General features: G+C 43.6%; 1 protein-coding gene across 1 annotated transcript in view; it reads right to left on the bottom strand.

The window, feature by feature from the left end:
• LOC101522773 (zinc finger protein 260-like) overlaps nucleotides 1-16,936 on the bottom strand; it is a 793,789-nt gene extending 776,853 nt beyond the window's left edge. Inside the window, exons 1-2 of the mRNA XM_058678178.1 lie at nucleotides 16,794-16,936; nucleotides 3,243-3,300 (exon numbers count right to left, since the gene is read on the bottom strand). Coding sequence (XP_058534161.1) covers nucleotides 3,243-3,278 — 36 coding nt within the window. The 5' untranslated portion in view covers nucleotides 3,279-3,300; nucleotides 16,794-16,936. The remainder of the gene's footprint in view (nucleotides 1-3,242; nucleotides 3,301-16,793) is intronic.
• Between the last annotated feature and the right edge of the window lie 339 nt (nucleotides 16,937-17,275).

Below are 17,275 nucleotides of genomic sequence, written 5' to 3'. Positions count from 1 at the left end.
CACACTGAGCTAGACTCCAGCACCCACTGGTGCTCATGAGAACACGGCTTAATGTAGCATAGACTAGGCTACATCTCTCCCTGTTGAGCTATGTATGAGCTGTGTCTGGATGTGAACAATGCTGGGCTGGGCTGTAATATCCAACAGAAAACCCAGAATGGGTTGAGGGCCAATCAGGAAAGGCCACTGTTGCTGCTAAGACAGGAGATGGACAAAGTAGGGTTGCACCATGGACCCACTGATCTGGCATTGGGATAAGTTCTCATGGAAGAGCTTGTACAATTCCTCTGTTGGGACACAGTCCCTGCAGGTGAGAGCAAGAACCACGACAGGAAACAGCCTAGACCAGGACAGGTTATGGTACCCAAGGGCATACCTTTGGCTCAGGTCTGGGGCAAACCAGGCTGGGCCAGTTCATATCACCCAATGGCAAATCTGAGAGCCAGAATGGTATGTGGATCATGCCAAATTGGGCTGCAACACTATACAATTCACATTAGGGATAGGACTGGTGGTTGGTTGGACTGCCTAGTCTGTAGCTCCCACCTATGAGAGCTTGAGCTGGGGGCAAGCTGGGCCAGGCCACGCTGTAGCACTCAATGGCAAATGCCAAGCTGAGCTATGCTATGCTATGCCAGAGTGCGCCACAGCACATAATCATTATAAGTGAGACCCATGGGAAAGCAGGCTAACCCAGTAGGGGGGCTGCAGGGAGCTCCCACTACTGAGCCACTACTCCCCCTGGTGAATGTGAGAGCTGGTATTTGGGCAGACCAGTCTGGGCAGAGCTATAACATCTATTGCCCTACATGTTTAATGGAACAGGGAAAATCCAAGGTTGGCAGACCGTACCTACTGGTATGTGCATAAGCCAGAGTGGGTGAGGGTTGGGTTGGATGGGTTTTCCCACAACACCTAGCAGATGATGGGTCTGGCAGAGGGGGTGAGGCAAAATCTTCCATGCTAAACTGCAGAAACTCCTGGAGAGTGCAAGATCCAGGAATGGGAGAGAGCCCACGAGGGAAACAGTGAGCACCTCTCTGATAGACTGCAACACTCATTGGTTTGTATAGAAGAGAGGGCTAGAGATAGATTTGATCCAGCAATATTAACCACCAACATGTGCTTAAGCTGATTGGGGTGATGGAATGTGCTGGACCCTCTATTGGCATGCACATAGAAGAATCAGGTCTGGGATCACATCAGATCAAGTTTCTTTGGGGATCCCCCCAACTGAATCACTGGATTCAGAACTCCAACCATGGAGAGAATTGCAGGTTCCATGGACTGACAATGGAGGGTATTTTTTAGAACCAGGCCTCCTCAGTGGCTTCGATGTAGCAGTAAACAGCATATTCAGGCGCACATGGAGGATATGACAATACATTGGAGCATGCAGAGCAAACATGGTACCATAAAAGAGCACAAAGAACAGAACAAACCTATCAACTACCTCAGACAGTGCTGGAGGTGAATATGTGGGCAAACAGAGACTCTAAGATGGACTATATCAACCAGTGGATTCTGGACAGATTTCATTGTGCTTGAATGGTGAGATTGGCAGTAATTCAGAACTGCTAAACTATCAAAACCTCAAGAGCACGACCCTCAGAGCATGCCCCACATCAGGCATCATGGGATGGTTGGGAGGCTGGGTGTGGCTTCTCCCTTTATCACCTCCCTTCCCCCAGATACAGGAAGGAAAAAAAAAGAGATTGTGGAAATGGTGGTCTCACCTAACTTCCTGTAGCCCTGACCAACCACTCTAAACAACAATGTAAAAATCACCAAAAATAAAAATAATTTAAAAAAAAAGAGATGAAACAGTCCCCCCAATATACAGAGTATAAAGTATGCTGGGTTTTTTTCATTTCCTTAAAAAAGAAAGTAAATTTACTTACTTAAAAGTGAGAATTACAGAGCAACAGTCAAAGCCAGCCAGACAGAATGATTTTCCTACCACTGGTTTACTCCCCATGTGGCCACAAGAGACAGCAAAGTCCAGGACAAAACCAGCAGCCTCAACTCCATTCTGATCCTCCACAGGGGTGCAGGTGTCCAAGGAACTGGGACATTTTCTGCTATCTCCCAAGCACATTAGCACGGAAGTAGATCAGAAGGTGAACATCAGGGACTTAACTGGTCCTTACATGGAATTCTGGCACTGCATGCAGCAGTGTAACATGTTATCTCAAAACATGCCACAAAGATTGTTAAAATAAATCTGGTAATCAAAAGTCAGGTTGCTTTTCCCACTGAACCACCTATTCTTCCCATACCTGATATTCAATGATGTTATTTGGCATTTGGTATAATGTAAATACCACTGTTGGAAAACTAAGGTTGAACCTAGATGGAAAGATATTTACACTGCTTTTACAATGTCACTATTCACTTGACAGGAAGAATGACAGACAAAGAGATGTTTTGTGCAGTTTTTTTTTTTCTGAATGTGTTTCCTAGCTGTGTCTGTGTCAGACTGACTCCAGGTCTCCCTCTTGTATCTCACATGTGGGTGGGACATATGCAAGTACTTATACCACCACCAGATGCTTCTCAGGTGCATTAGTAGGAGGCTGGATTCAAAGGGTGGAGTAGCCAGGACTAGAATCAGTTGCACTGCAATTACATGCATTCAGCCCACCATGCTGACACACCCTTACACTGTATTATTCATTTTAATACCGCTGTTGGCTTATTGTCAATATATCTCAGACAGGGCAAATTGCAGTCTTCTAGCGGCTTATGTCCTCACCTTGAACATGCCAGGATTCCATATGGGCACCAGTTCTGATCCCAGCAGCTCGACATCCCATCCAGCTCTCTGCTTGTAGCCTGGGAAATCAGTAGAGGACGGCCTTGGGACCCTGCACCCATGTGGGAGACTCAGAAGAGTATTTGGGCTCCTGGCTTCATTTTGGCACAGCATGGGCCATTTCAGTAACTTGGGGAGTGAATCATTGGACTAAAGATGTTCTTCTCTGTCTCTCTTACTCTCTGTATATCTGACTTTGCAATAATAATAAATAAATCTTTTTTAAAAATAAATACATCTTTAAAAATATATATGTATAAAACAGAAAACCCGGAGAGGAAGTTTCAATCAGCTTTGACAGTTCCAATGTTTAGTTATCGAAATTTTACATTCTTTCTTTCACATTCTTTTTCATTTTAGCTTAAAAAGTATAATCATGATCCTCAATACAATGTAGAGCAAGCTGAGAAGTAAACAAACAACTTACTGAAGGTGTGTTGGTGTTTTCCAGCCTGGGAAGCATGTAGCAGGCTGCAGGGCTACACCTGCAAGAGAAGGTGGAGACAGGGAGTTATGCATTGGTCTGGATTGTTCCTAGCCTCTTCAGTGGTTCCTACTGTGCTCAGCAACGTCAACTTGGAGGCAGACACAGTGGCTGCAAAATAAAGGCCATCAGCTTCCCTGGGCAAGAATAGTGCCCTACAAGTGCCAAAAAAAGGTATCCCTGAAACAGTATCAATAATTTCAATAATTGGCAGTGATTAAAGCAAGTAATCATTAGGTCAATGCAAGCAATTACTCTTCATTTAAAACTAATGTTACTGGGACTGGCACTGTAGCCTTGTGACTAAATTCCTCATCTTGCACATACAGGGATCCCATATGGATGCTGGTTTACATCCTAACTGCTATATTTCCCACCAAGCACCCTGCTTGTGGCCTGTGAAAGAAGTCAAGGACAGAACAATACCTTGGGAGACTGCACACATATGGGAGACTCACAAGAAGCTCCCGGCTCCTGGCTTTCATTTTGGCTCAGCTCTAGCCACTGTGGTGACCTGGGAGAGTGAGGCAGCAGATGGAAGATCTTTCTGTCTCTGCTACTGTAAATCTGACTTTCCAATGAAAAGTTTTAACAAATTAAAAAAATCATGATGTTACTACAAAACACTAACTTAGTTTTTCAACAACTATTGCTCAAATTATAAAATACCACAGAAAAAACATATTGTCACTAAAATATATGCTTCTGAAAAATAACTGGATGCTATTAAATACTTCACTATTTCTACATTCAAAGTAATTCTGCTATAACTATATATGAAAATTGAATATAATATTTAATCTATAAAGTTTTCTAGTAATTGTTCCAAATGAAAGTTTCCCAAGTCTTCAATGACACTTCCCAGTTCCTAAACCCTCAACAACACTTGACTTTGCCATTTCATTTGCCTCAGCCCATAGGACATCCATAATATATGAAAGCAATATGGTATGACAAGTGTTTTCACTTTACCTCATTAAATAGTTACATTATGGAAACAGCGAGAGAAAATCATCAGACTGAAATGAGTGAATGTCATGATACAGGAAGCTGGGCTGCTGTTTGGGATAGATCATATCTGATACCCAAATGCCTTATTTATGCCTACTGGCTCTGTAACACTTCCAATGCAGTATCCTGCTGCTGTGCCTGGAACACAGTGGGTGGGTTCCAAGGATGCCCTTGGAAACCGAGATGGATTCCTGTTGCTGGACTAAGCATGGCAGGGCCCTGACATCTTGGGAGTGAATCAACCCATTGATGGAACATTTCTCTTCTATCTGAAATTGACTTTGCAGATATACATAGTATTTATGAAAATTATTGCAAAGAAACAAACTGTATCTAGAAAAACATATTTTAAGTTGATTTGTGGGTTTATCTTGGTGAGTAATAAAGAATTACATTTCAAATTCAATTAAGAGAACTTCACAAAGACACTTGTACAACTGACTTTTTTGTTGTTTGTGGTTTTTTATTTTTTTCTACTCATTTATTCATTAATTACATTGTATTACATGACACAATTTCATAGGTACTGGGATTCTCCCTCCTCCACCCCCAAACCCCTCCCCCATGGTGAATTCCTTCACCTTGATGCATAACCACAGCTCAAGTTCCGTTGGGATTCCCTAATTACAAGCTCACACCATACAGAGTCCAGCATCCCACTGTTCAGTCAAGTTCAACGGCCTCTTAGGGAGGCCCTCTCAGGTTTGAAGGCAGAGCCAGCAGAACGTCACCTCGATCAATTAGAAGCTCCAACATATCATCAGCAACAATCCAGGTACGATGAGACTGGTGCAGAGTCCACTGATTGACATAGTCCATCTTAGAGTTCCCCTTGTCCAGTTTTCCGCTGCAAACATATAGCTGAGGTGGTTGATTGATCTACTCCATCTTCTATTTTTTCTTGGTTAATATTTTGTTTCCTCCATTTTGTTCAGGGGAATACCCAAAGAAACTTTGAGGTGTTCCCAGTCCAGGCTCCTACATGTACTACTAGTAAGCACAGTGCCCACCACAGTCCATCACTCAAGTCAGCTGGTGGTTGTAATCCCTGGGTTGGTTCTATTCTGAGTCCCGACCTCCATTGGAATCAATGAATATTGCAGCTCTTTCCGGCTCTGCCCACCACACACTCGTCCCTCACCTAAACCAGTGGGAGGTGTGCTGGTTGGGTGCTGCATTCCCTATTGGCACAGGCCATTTCACCTTAGCATTTGGTGTTTTGTACTGTTTTTATCGCAACCAAACCTGGCCAGACCCCCACACAGTTCCAGCACTTGGACTTGCCAGTGGATGACGTGAACCGACTCAGCCTGGTCTGCCCCCAACCTGAGCCAAATGTATGCCAGTGGGTCACTTTCCAAAGCCTCTTCTGGGTTGTTTACCTCCATACTTCCTGCGTTTATTTCTGGGTCAGTGTCCTGTCAGAGGAACTGTTCGGATTCCTCCATCAGACCTCTTCCTGGTGTCAGGCTTCACGCATACTAGCAGGTCCTTTGGCCAGCACCGCTCTTCAACCCATTCTGGTTCTTGCTATTGAGAGTTTCAGCCCAGCCACGGCTCGTCCATACCCACATATAGCTCATATATGGCTCAGTTGGGGACAACTGACATTTTTATACATATTTGGGCATTTTATTTCTTTTTTTCCCTCTATTTTATTTGTAGTTTTATGATACAATTCCATGGGCTGTGGGATTTCCTTTATTCCCTCGCACTGCAATATTCCATGTAGTACGACCAGTAGTGATCTAACACACTACACCACAACGCAAGCACCAAAGGTTAGCCTTTTTGACTAGCCATTTTTACTACTAAAAATGTTCTCGTGTACCTTAGGTGCCTGATCATATATTTTTTAAAATATCTTCCACCCAATGATTCACTCCCCAAGTGACTGCGATGGCTGGTATGCACTGATACGAATTCAGGAGCCAGGAAATTCTTCCAGATCTTCCACACGAGTGCAGGGTCCCAAGACGTGGGGCCATTGTTGACTGCTTTCCCAGGCCACAAGGGAGCTGGATAGGAAGTGGGACTGCCGGGATTAGTACAGGTGCTTATGGGATTCCAGCATGATCTATGTGAAGACCTTTGCCTCTAGGCCAGCATGCCAGGCCCTGATTATAGTTTGTATTTTTTTTTTTAAGAATTTATTCATTTTGGGCCCGGCAGCGTGGCCTAGCAGCTAAAGTCCTCGCCTTGAAAGCCCCGGGAGCCCATATGGGCGCCGGTTCTAATCCCAGCAGCTCCACTTCCCATCCAGCTCCCTGCTTGTGGCCTGGGAAAGCAGTCAAGGACAGCCCAATGCCTGGGACCCTGTACCCATGTGGGAGACCTGGAAGAGGTTCCTGGTTCCTGGCTTCGGATCGGCGCACCGGCCCATTGCTGCTCACTTGGGGAGTGAATCATCGGACGGAAGATCTTCCTCTCTGTCTCTCCTCTCTGTATATCTGACTTTGTAATAAAATAAATAAATCTTTAAAAAAAGAAAGAATTTATTCATTTTATAGCCCATTCTTCAAAGACAAGCACATTAATGCTTCCTTTCCCCAAAAACTCTGGACTTGAAACAATCACTGTAATTCATGTCACTGATGTGTGACCATCCATTATGGTTACATTTATATTCAAAGGCAAAATACCCTATAGAGGAAAATCATGGTTAATGCAGATTGAAGTTTGACCTAGTAAAATGCGCCTGAAAGTTTTGAAATGATTTATTGCATCCTTTTACAGTGTTAAAAATCACCTAAAAACTCACCACAAAATTTACAAATTAAATTCATTGTTTTTCAGTTATCACCATCACCATCAATTTTTTTGCAAGCTTTTCTTTTTTTTCCCATTTTTTAAAAGTTATATTTTTGACAATCTTACATAGTTAATTAGGGTAAAAATGTTCAAGGGCTAAAAGAAAGTGGGTGAGACTACTATTTCCACACTGTTTCCTTCCTGTATCTGAGGTAAAGGGGGATTTTAAGGGAGAATCCCCACCCAGTCTATCACCCATCCCACGATCCCTGATGTGGGACATGCTCTGAGGCTCTTCCTCAAGTGGTTTTGATAGTTCAACAGTAATGAATTGCTGCCAATCTTACCACTCCAAGTACAAACAAATCGCTGCAGAATCCACTGGTTGACAAAGTCCTTCATAAAGTTTTCGTTTGCCCAGGTTTTCACTGCCAACATATAGCTGAGGCACCATCATCAATTTTTATCTGTTTTTACCTTCTAACAACTGTTGGAGTTGATCATAGTGGTAAAGTTTCTGCTTGGGAGCAATACAACCCAGAGTGCCTCATGTGAATGCAAGCACCATGCCTTATTCTATTATACTTGCCTTCACAAATCCACCCCGGGCATCACTGAAATAAGAAGCTCAAGCAGACATTTCAGTTATGTTGAATACTTAGATTTACCACCTAGCTTCCAGCTAGTAACACTTATTTATTTATGTGAAAATGCAAACAGGGCTTATATCTGGTGGTTCATGCTACCCAAACTTACAAGAATCAAGCTGAGTCAAGCCAAAATTAGGAAGGAGGAACTTTGGGGCCGGTGGCATGGCCTAGTGGCTAAAGTCCTTGCCTTGAATTTTTTGGGATATCATAGGGGCGCCAGTTCTAATCCCAGAAGCTCCACTTCCCATCCAGCTCCCTGCTTGTGGCCCGGGAAAGCAGTCGAGGACGGCCCAAGGCTTTGGGATCCTGCACCTTCATGGGACACCCAGAAGAGCTTCCTGCTCCTGACTCCGGATGAGTGCAGCACCGGCGAATGTTGTTACTTGGGAAGTGAATCACTGGACAGAAGATCTTCCTCTCTGTCTCTCCTCCTCTTTGTATATCTGACTTTGCAATAAAAAAAAAAATCTAAAAAAAGAAAGCAAAAGGAGGAACTCTTGTTACAGATTTAGTATTATTATTATTATTATTATCACTATTATTGCTGTTTGGAAAGCAGGGTATACAGATGAGTCAAGTCACAGCTAGAAATGAGGAATTCTATCCATGCTTTCTTAAGACTAGTTAGAAACTCAGTTTGATGGGGTATTTTTGCTGACTATCCAGGAAGTTGCTAGTTAGCAGTAGCCATATCCTGAACTAGAAATGTTGAAAGATAACATGGGTATCCATATCACTTGTTAAGCTTGCTGTGATGCCATACATACCTCATTAGCTCCCAGTTTTAACATAATCTAATATGAAACAAGAATCTGTGTAGGAAACCAGCTTCTGAGAGTACTCTCTCCATGCTCTCTGTCCTGGCCTATAAAACAAAAACACACAACAAGATGGCACCAGCATCCTGTGGCGAAGCATCCACCATCAGTGATGTCATTCCGTACAGGTGCTGCTTCAGCTTGGGTCAGTCCACTTACAATCCAGCTCCCTGCTAATGGCTAGGAAAGAAGCAAGGATGGTCCAAGTCCTTGAGCGCCTGTGCTTATCTTGGAGAGCTAGGATAAACTCCAAGCTCTTAACTAGCACCAGCCTACCTTCAGCTAGTGAGGACAGTTAGGGAGGGAACCACCAGATGGAAGATCCCTCTCTGTCTCTGCTTCTTTCTCTGTAATGCTGCCTTTCAAATAAAAACACATTTTAAGAGAATATATACTTTGAAAAGGAAAAGAAAAGAAAAAAGAAAAGAAAACCAGTCCTCTCTGGACTTCTCCCTAATACCTTTGATTGTTCCAATCCAAAGTCACTGCAAATGTGCTGCTTCTATAGAGATTCACCCACAGTAGACACTGCATATGGTAAAGATGGGATCTAGGTGTTCTCAGGATCAATAAAGAGCCTCACCACCCTAGCAGGCCCTGGGACCACACCTCTCAGCACCACTCAGCCTGAGCATGGTTCTGGCAACAGGCGACTGAGCACAGAAAAAGCAGAGATGTCATCTGCTGGCAGTCAGCAGGAGGTGGAGGTCTGTGTTCTCAGTTGCAATTGCCTGGAGTGCAGTTGGCACTTGACCTGGTCATGATGTGGGAGTAAGGGACCTATTCGAGGGTCAAATAAAACCGAGTCTCCCTACCTTGATCAAATCTCGAATTTTCTTCAAATATGTTTTTTAAAGAAGGTAATTACCAGAAACTATGTTAACTGAGAATGTTTCAAAATGCCTTAGGTTCCCTTAGAAAAGGATGCACATGGACAGAGGAAACACCACGTGAGGGTACAGGAAGGTGGAGGCTGTGAGTCGGCCAGGGAGAGACCTCAGCAGAAACCAAATCTAATACCACCTTGCCCTTAAACTTTCAATCATTAGAAACACAAGAAATGATTCAATACAGATATTCTATAGTGTATGTTTATGGCAACCACGGTACACTCTTACTTTCCACTATACTTCTTGTTGCCAATGAGAAAGAACCCACCATCAGAGCAATATAGAAATCAAAGGTTATGATTTTAGATGCCTAACACTTAAAATAACAGCAACAACTGAAAGTCAAATAAGCAACTTAAATACTGATCTCAAAGTCCCAGGAGAAAAAAAAAAAAAAAAAAAACCTAGGAGTAGTTAAAGGAAATTCAAAATAATGATTGGTGAAGAAATGAATGAACTATATTAAGCAATACTGAAGACAATGGAAATACTGATTTTTTTAAAGGCAAAATTAATAAACCTTTAGCTAGATTAAGAAAAACTAGGGCCCTGCCTGGTAGACTAGTGGCTAAAGTCCTTGCCTTGCAAGTGTCAAGATACCGTATCGGCACTGGTTCTAATCTCGACAGCCCAGCTTCTCATCCTGCTCCCTGTTTGTGGGGGAAAAAGGTGCAAGGCGGCCCAAAGCCTTATAACCTTTGATCTGTGTGGGAGACCAGAAGCTCCTGGCTCCTTGTTATGGATCAGTGCTGCGCATGCTGCTGTGGCCACTTGGGGAGAGAATCAATGGATGGGAAACATTCTTCTCTGCTCCTCTGTGTATATCTGATTTGCAAGAAAAATAAAATCTAGGGCCCAGAGCAGTGCCTACAATCTAAAGTCCTCACCTTGAAGACACCAGGATCCCACATAGGCACTGGTTCTAATCCTGGCAGTCCCACTTCCTATCCAGCTACCTACTTGTGGCCTAAGAAAACAGTTGAGGATGGCCGAAACCTTAGGTTCCTGGATCTATATGGGAGACCCAGAAGTGCTCCAGGCTCATGGCTTCAGATGGGCACAGCTTGGGGCATTGTGGTCACCTGAAGAGTGAATGGCAGAAGGAAGTTATTTCTCTCTGTCTCTCCTAATCTCTCTATATATCTGACTTTACAATAAAAATGAATAAATGTTTAAAATAAAATAAATCTAAAAAAGAAAGAGAAAAGGTAAATTTAAGTACACAAAAGTAGAAAAGGAACACATTAAAACTGCTTTCACAGAAGTATAGTGGATCAGGGCTATCTGGAGCAAGTGGGTTCTGCCACTGCTTGTGATGTGACCATCCCATGTGGATGCCACTCCAAGTCCTGGATGCTTCATTTCTGATCCAGGTCCCTGCTAACGCATGTTGGAATTCAGAGATGTCCCATGGGCTTGAGTCCCTGTGCTGATGTGGGAGAACTGGAAAAATCTAATTATTGCTGGTTTCAACCTGGTCCTGCCTTAGCCTTTGCGGTCACTTGGAGAGGCATAAAGCAGATGGAGATCTTGCATTCTAACTCTCCCTCTGGCTCTATAACTCTGCCTTTCATACTGACTAAATTGATCTTTATTGGAAGAAAAAAAAGAAATACAATGAATCGCTAGGGATTACCAACACTAATTATGAACAAATAAGTTCATCATTTCTGGATACTTAGTATTAGCCTACAAAAGTGCATCAGAAAGACACTAAAAACTGACAAAACCAACAGTAAGTAACAATGAATCAGAAATAAAATTAAAAAAGAAAGAAATAAAATCTCTTCAAACCAAAGGTTAACACCAGGTGTTTCCATTACTAAATTATACCAAATTAACACCAAATTTTCTAGAATTATTATAAAAAATTGAAAGGGAAAAAACAGTTCCAAATTTATCCTGGGCCTAACAATATTTAGATTCCAAAACTAGACTGAATCAACAGTGGGTGACTTAACTCACAGTGGACTCTATTTCAAATTGAGAAACACAATGTAATTGTTCAGTCAAAATGCAATTTCCATTGTAGCATGATTAGACTTTGGTGTATTTATTTCTTAATACTTCATCTGAAATAACTTCATATCGTGCCCGGCAGCGTGGCCTAGTGGCTAGAGTCCTTGCCTTGAATGCCCCAGGATCCCATATGGGCGCCGGTTCTAATCCCGGCAGCTCCACTTCCCATCCAGCTCCCTGCTTGTGGCCTGGGAAAGCAGTCGAGGACAGCCCAGAGCTTTGGGACCCTGCACCTGCGTGGGAGACCTGGAAGAGGTTCCTGGTTCCTGGTATCGGATTGGCGCGCACCGGCCCATTGCAGCTCACTTGGGGAGTAAAGCATTGGATGGAGGATCTTCCTCTCTGTCTCTCCTCCTCTCTGTATATCCAGCTTTCCAATCATAATAAATTAAAAAATATATATATAACTTCATAACCCAGAAGCCTAGTTTAAAATATCATACAACAGTATGTTTGATAAAAATAAATCTAAAATTGCCAACATAATACACATAAAGTGAATTCAACAACACATATGATAGTAAATGCACACATGATAATCAAAGCACATCTAGCCCGAGGATGTAGAAAATGGGGCAACAAATGCAAATCAACACACTAAATACTTCACACAAGCAGGATGAAGGATAACATTGTTCAAACCATCTTACTGAAAACATTCAGTAAAATGCTGCATTTATTTTATAATAATGTACATGCATAAGTTGAGCAAACCTACAAATATTCAAATATACCTCAATAGAGGCATATTGTTATATTTCTTCCAAGAAATGCAATCAAATAAGAATGCCAACTTTTTACTGTTATTTAATATTTTTAAAAAGAAAGTAAACAGGGGAATGAAATAAAATGCACAGAAATTGGAATAAAGAGACTCAACTTTATTTGCTTTTGAATTCTTCTTCTCTGATTTTGTTAATAATGAAGCCTAATGAACACTTTACAGACTCGAGGGAAATACTAAAAAATTCAGGAGATACATCCTTGATATCTTAATAGAGGACAGAATATACAACCATCTAACATACTCAGTTTAAATGAAGATGTGTGGGTATATAGTAGAGTGGATGAGAAACTGCTTAGGAGAGTCTCACCCTGCACTGGACTTCCTGTGTTTGTGTTATCACTCCACAACAAATTCCACCTTGCTACTAACACACTCTCAGGATGCAAGCAAGAAATTTCTCAAGTATGCGAGTCTTTGCACCTGCTAAAATGGACACAGACTTAGTTCCTGGCTGCTGTTTTTGGCTTGACTTTGTCACAATGTTGTAGGAACTTAAGGAGTTAACCAGCCGATGGTAGATCACTCTCTCTCCATGACTTTTATAAATGAAATATACTGACAAGATTCTTAAAAATGATAAGACAAAAAAATAATTTAAAAACAAGAATTGGCATAGATGTTTGGTGCAGTGTTTCACACACAACTTTGAGGATCACCTACTTCTTCCCAGTAATTCTAAATAGAGCAGCACATTCTTTAAAGGAAAATCTCATAGAACAGTAAGGGAAGGTACACACCGACTGGCAGTAAATAGGACAAGTTAATGCTTCACTATCAGTGCCCAGTCAGTGGGAACTGCTACTTAGCAATGTGATCAGAGATCTCAGTTAACACTACATGAAGAAAATAAAGTCAATCCAAATCCTGGAGAAACACAAAATAAGTGTACATGGAGGAAATGTTAGACTGTAATCCTTCTACTCTGCAAATACTTCATACACCATCAGAATTTATCCACTGTCTGTAACATAATATTGTGTCATATGCAAAACACTTAAAATGAATTAGCATATGAGAAATAAAAAGCAAGAAAACTACTGTCATCATACCAAAAATAAAAGCAAAGGCCAGCATTGTGGTATAATATGTAAAGCTGCCAATTGCAACACCAGCATCCCATATGGAATCAGATGTTCCACTTCCAGCCCAGCTCTCTGTTCATCTCCTGGGAAAAGCAGTGGAAGATCATCCAAGTGCCTGGGCCCTGATCACCCACATGCAAGACCTGGAGGAAGCTGCAGGCTCCAGGACTCAACTTGGTCCAGCACTGGTTATTTTTGCCACCTGCGAAGTGAACCATTGGATACAAGACTGCGGTCTCTTATTTTTTTAAAGATTTCTTAATTATTATCACAGTCATATACATATCTATCTATCTATCTATATATATATATAGATAGAGAGAGAGAGAGAGAGAGAGAAGAGAAAAGACAGAAATATAGTCTGTCTGCTGATTTACTCCACAAGTGACCACAACGGCTGTGCAAACACTGTTCAGCTGTGCCAAACTGAAGCCAGGAGCTCTTCCGGGTCTCCCACAGGGATGCGGGATCCCAAGGCTTTGGACCATCCTCGACTGTTTTCTCAGGCCACAGGCAGGGAGCTGGATGGGAAGCAGGGCCACAGGGAATAGAATCCGCACAAATATGGGATCCCACAGCACTCTATGCAAGGACTTCAGCTGCTAGGCCACCGTAACGGACCCTGTCTTTTACGTGAACTCTCATTTGAACCTAAACAAATAAAACATTTAATTTTTTTTTCTTTCTTTTTTTTTTAAAGATTTATTTTTATTACAAAGTCGGATATACAGAGAGGAGGAGAGAGAGAGGAAGATCTTCCGTCCGATGATTCACTCCCCAAGTGAGCCGCAACGGGCCGGTGCTGCACCAATCCGAAGCCAGGAACCAGGAAATTCTTCCGGGTCTCCCACGCAGGTGCAGGGTCCCAAAGCATTGGGCCGTCCTCCACTGCTTTCCCAGACCACAAGCAGGGAGCTGGATGGGAAGTGGAGCTGCCGGGATTAGAACCAGCGCCCATATGGGATCCCGGGGCGTTCAAGGTGAGGACTTTAGCCACTAGGCCACACCGCCGGGCCCTTAAATTTTTTTTAAAAATAAACAGACATATTTTGATGATTTATTTATGGTACCAAATCACTTTTAAAAATTCAGTTTAAGAAATCACAAACATCAGGGCCCGGCAGCGTGGCCTAGCAGCTAAAGTCCTCGCCTTGAACGCCCCGGGATCCCATATGGGTGCCAGTTCTAATCTCGGCAGCTCCACTTCCCATCCAGCTCCCTGCTTGTGGCCAGGGAAAGATGGCCCAAAGCTTTGGGATCCTGCACCTGCGTGGGAGACCCGGAAGAATTTCCTGGTTCCTGGCTTTGGATTGGTGCAGCACCAGCCCGTTGCGGCTCACTTGGGGAGTGAATCATCGGATGGAAGATCTTCCTCTGTCTCTCCTCCTCTCTGTATATCCGGCTTTCCAATGATAATAAAATCTTAAAAAAAAAAAAAAAAGGTTATGTACAGGGCCCAGTGCAGTATCCTAGCAGCTAAAATCCACTCCTTGCAGGGGCCAGGACTTCATGTAGGTGCCAGTACTAATACTGGTAATACTGGTGACCTGGCTTCCCATTCAACTCCCTGCCTGTGGCCTTAGAAATCAGCTCACAACTGCGCTGGGACCCTGCACCCACATGGGAGACTAAGAACCAGATTCTGGGTCCTTGGCTTGGATCAGTGCAGCTCAGGCCTTTGCAGTCTCTTGGGGATTGAATCAGTGAACAGAAGGTCTTCCTCTCTGCCTCTCCTCCTCTCTGTATATCTGCTTTCCAGTAAAAATAAAATTAAACTTAAAAAAAGACCCTTGTCCCAGATATTGAACACAAATAATATTAACTTTTCATTAAACAAGTCAAATATACTCACATTTTTTTACCCTTTCTGCCACCAGAATAGGAGCACTGCAAATATTCACTGAAATAATTTAGGAAACCAGTCACATATACACTCACAAATTGAGAAGTGGTCTAGGCCACCAAAATTTTACCTTCACCAAGATCCTTTATTGGTACAAATTATCCTCTGACTAGAGCAACTTGTGGATGCAAATGAAACTGCTGTGTATCCCAAGCTCACTACCCTAGGATTCACCTGGGCCTTTGCCAAGGTTTTACTCCATAGGTAGCCAAGGCTGAGAGAACCCAGAGTGCATCAATCATTTCTCTAGATGACATTAATATGTCACCAAGGAATGGAGTTCTGAATTGGCAATGTTCTGAGGGGATAGCTATATTAAATAGAAATGAAAAACAACAGATGCCCTCAAGTTTAAGGCCATCAGCTGCCACTCTGAATGGAAACCCCCAAACTACTGCTCTCTTTCAGGGGGAATGAGGGAACCAGAGGATAGGTTAGTCATGTTTTTTGTAAGAGTAGTTTGAAACTCAGAAAATAAAAAGAGTATAGCAGGACCATATAAAGGTTTCAACAGGGGATCACAAGTTGAAGATAAATAAGTCAGGTTTTACACACTGGTATCCAAGCCACTGTCTGCTGCCTCCCAGCCTGGGCAGTAGCTGCACACTGCATTTACACAGAACTGAAACCCAGGCATTCTGAGGGAGACACAGGAGTCCCAATGTCATCTTAACCACTGTCACACACACACACAGGGCAGTGAGGCCTTCCTGTGCTGGGTCAGGTGGCCATTCACTGCCTTTTTCCCATGCCTATTGTTCACAACAAACTGTGCTTATAAAGAGCTAATGATTATTTCATGAGGTAGAAAAAAAAAAAAAGACAGCATAGTGAATTGTATCTGGAGGAAATAGTGATTCCTGGTGTGATTATTCAGGACAGAGAGCAGCACTTGGCATTGAGGCAAGAGTTCTGGACATTCACAGATTTAGTCCTTGCCTTAATGCTCTCTGCTGAACCTGACTTATTCCCTCTACAACTCATGGAGACATTTAATCCCAATCATGAGACTTAAGGGAATGGGTGACAACATACCAGAAGCCATCAGGATAAATCAGTAGTGCTGCCTTAACAGCTCCTTTGGCAGGTTCTTCAAGAGAAGCCCCTTTGCGTGAGTCCCCGTGCACTCCCTTGGCTTGTCTACAAGGTCGCTGTGCCACCCCAGGCCTCTGCCAAGCACAGCGCCAGCACCACATGCTGTCCCTCAACCTTGCAGCACAACTCGGAGGAAAATGAGGGCTGTTTGTTCTAACTGCTGGAGTCTGTGCTGCTCTGGTGTCAGCAACAAGAAAACTGCCCCAGACCCTTAGGAGGAGCTTCACTGAGGACTCAGCTGTGGGCTCCAGACACTGCGTCTCAACTCAAGACCTTTAAACAATAAAAAGGAAATCATGCCCAACCTGAAGGCCGAACTGTCCTCAGGCACTCCCCCCTCCTCCCTGCACAATGGGTTCAACTGGGAGTCCTAGTGTTCAAGGTCAGTGCTGCAAAGTGAGGATTCCAAGGTCCCCTCCTGGCCCCCGCCCGCCCGCCCCGGGGCCTCAGGAGATGCTCTCACACACTCACCCTTCCCAGCTTCTGACGAGTCGGGGGTCCTGCAGAGGCTCCTGCGGGGAGGGAGCTCACAGGGCAGCACTGGCTCAGCCACCTGTGCCTCTCCACCAGCACAACCAGCAAGGCGGCTATGGCGGCGCCCCACAACAACCTCCCACCTGCTGCCACAGAGCTTCCTGGGCGCTCCTGATTGGACCGCTCCCACAGACCATGAGCACGTCAGAAAATGCGCAGCCAATCAGAATCACAAAGCAAGGAAGGCAGTGAGGTAGGATTCTGGAGGGAGGGGGAGTGAGGGGCGGGGCTTCACCTCAGCCTGGAAGGGGCCTCCTCTCTTGCAGCTTGAGCCTTCCAACAGCAGGGGCCGCTGTCGCCTCTCGCATCAGTCCATCTCCTGTTGTCTCCTTCCCTCACTACTTCAGGATCCTGTTCAAGTCTAGAATCCCAAAAATGTGCGACAGTAGTCTCAAATTACAAATCACTGAATATTCAATAGATTCCGGGACCTCTT

Source organism: Ochotona princeps, chromosome 20, assembly GCF_030435755.1.
Source record: "Ochotona princeps isolate mOchPri1 chromosome 20, mOchPri1.hap1, whole genome shotgun sequence".
NCBI lineage: Eukaryota > Metazoa > Chordata > Mammalia > Lagomorpha > Ochotonidae > Ochotona > Ochotona princeps.
The sequence above is the reverse complement of the archived record's forward strand: the minus strand, read 5'-3'. Positions and strand labels throughout refer to the sequence as shown.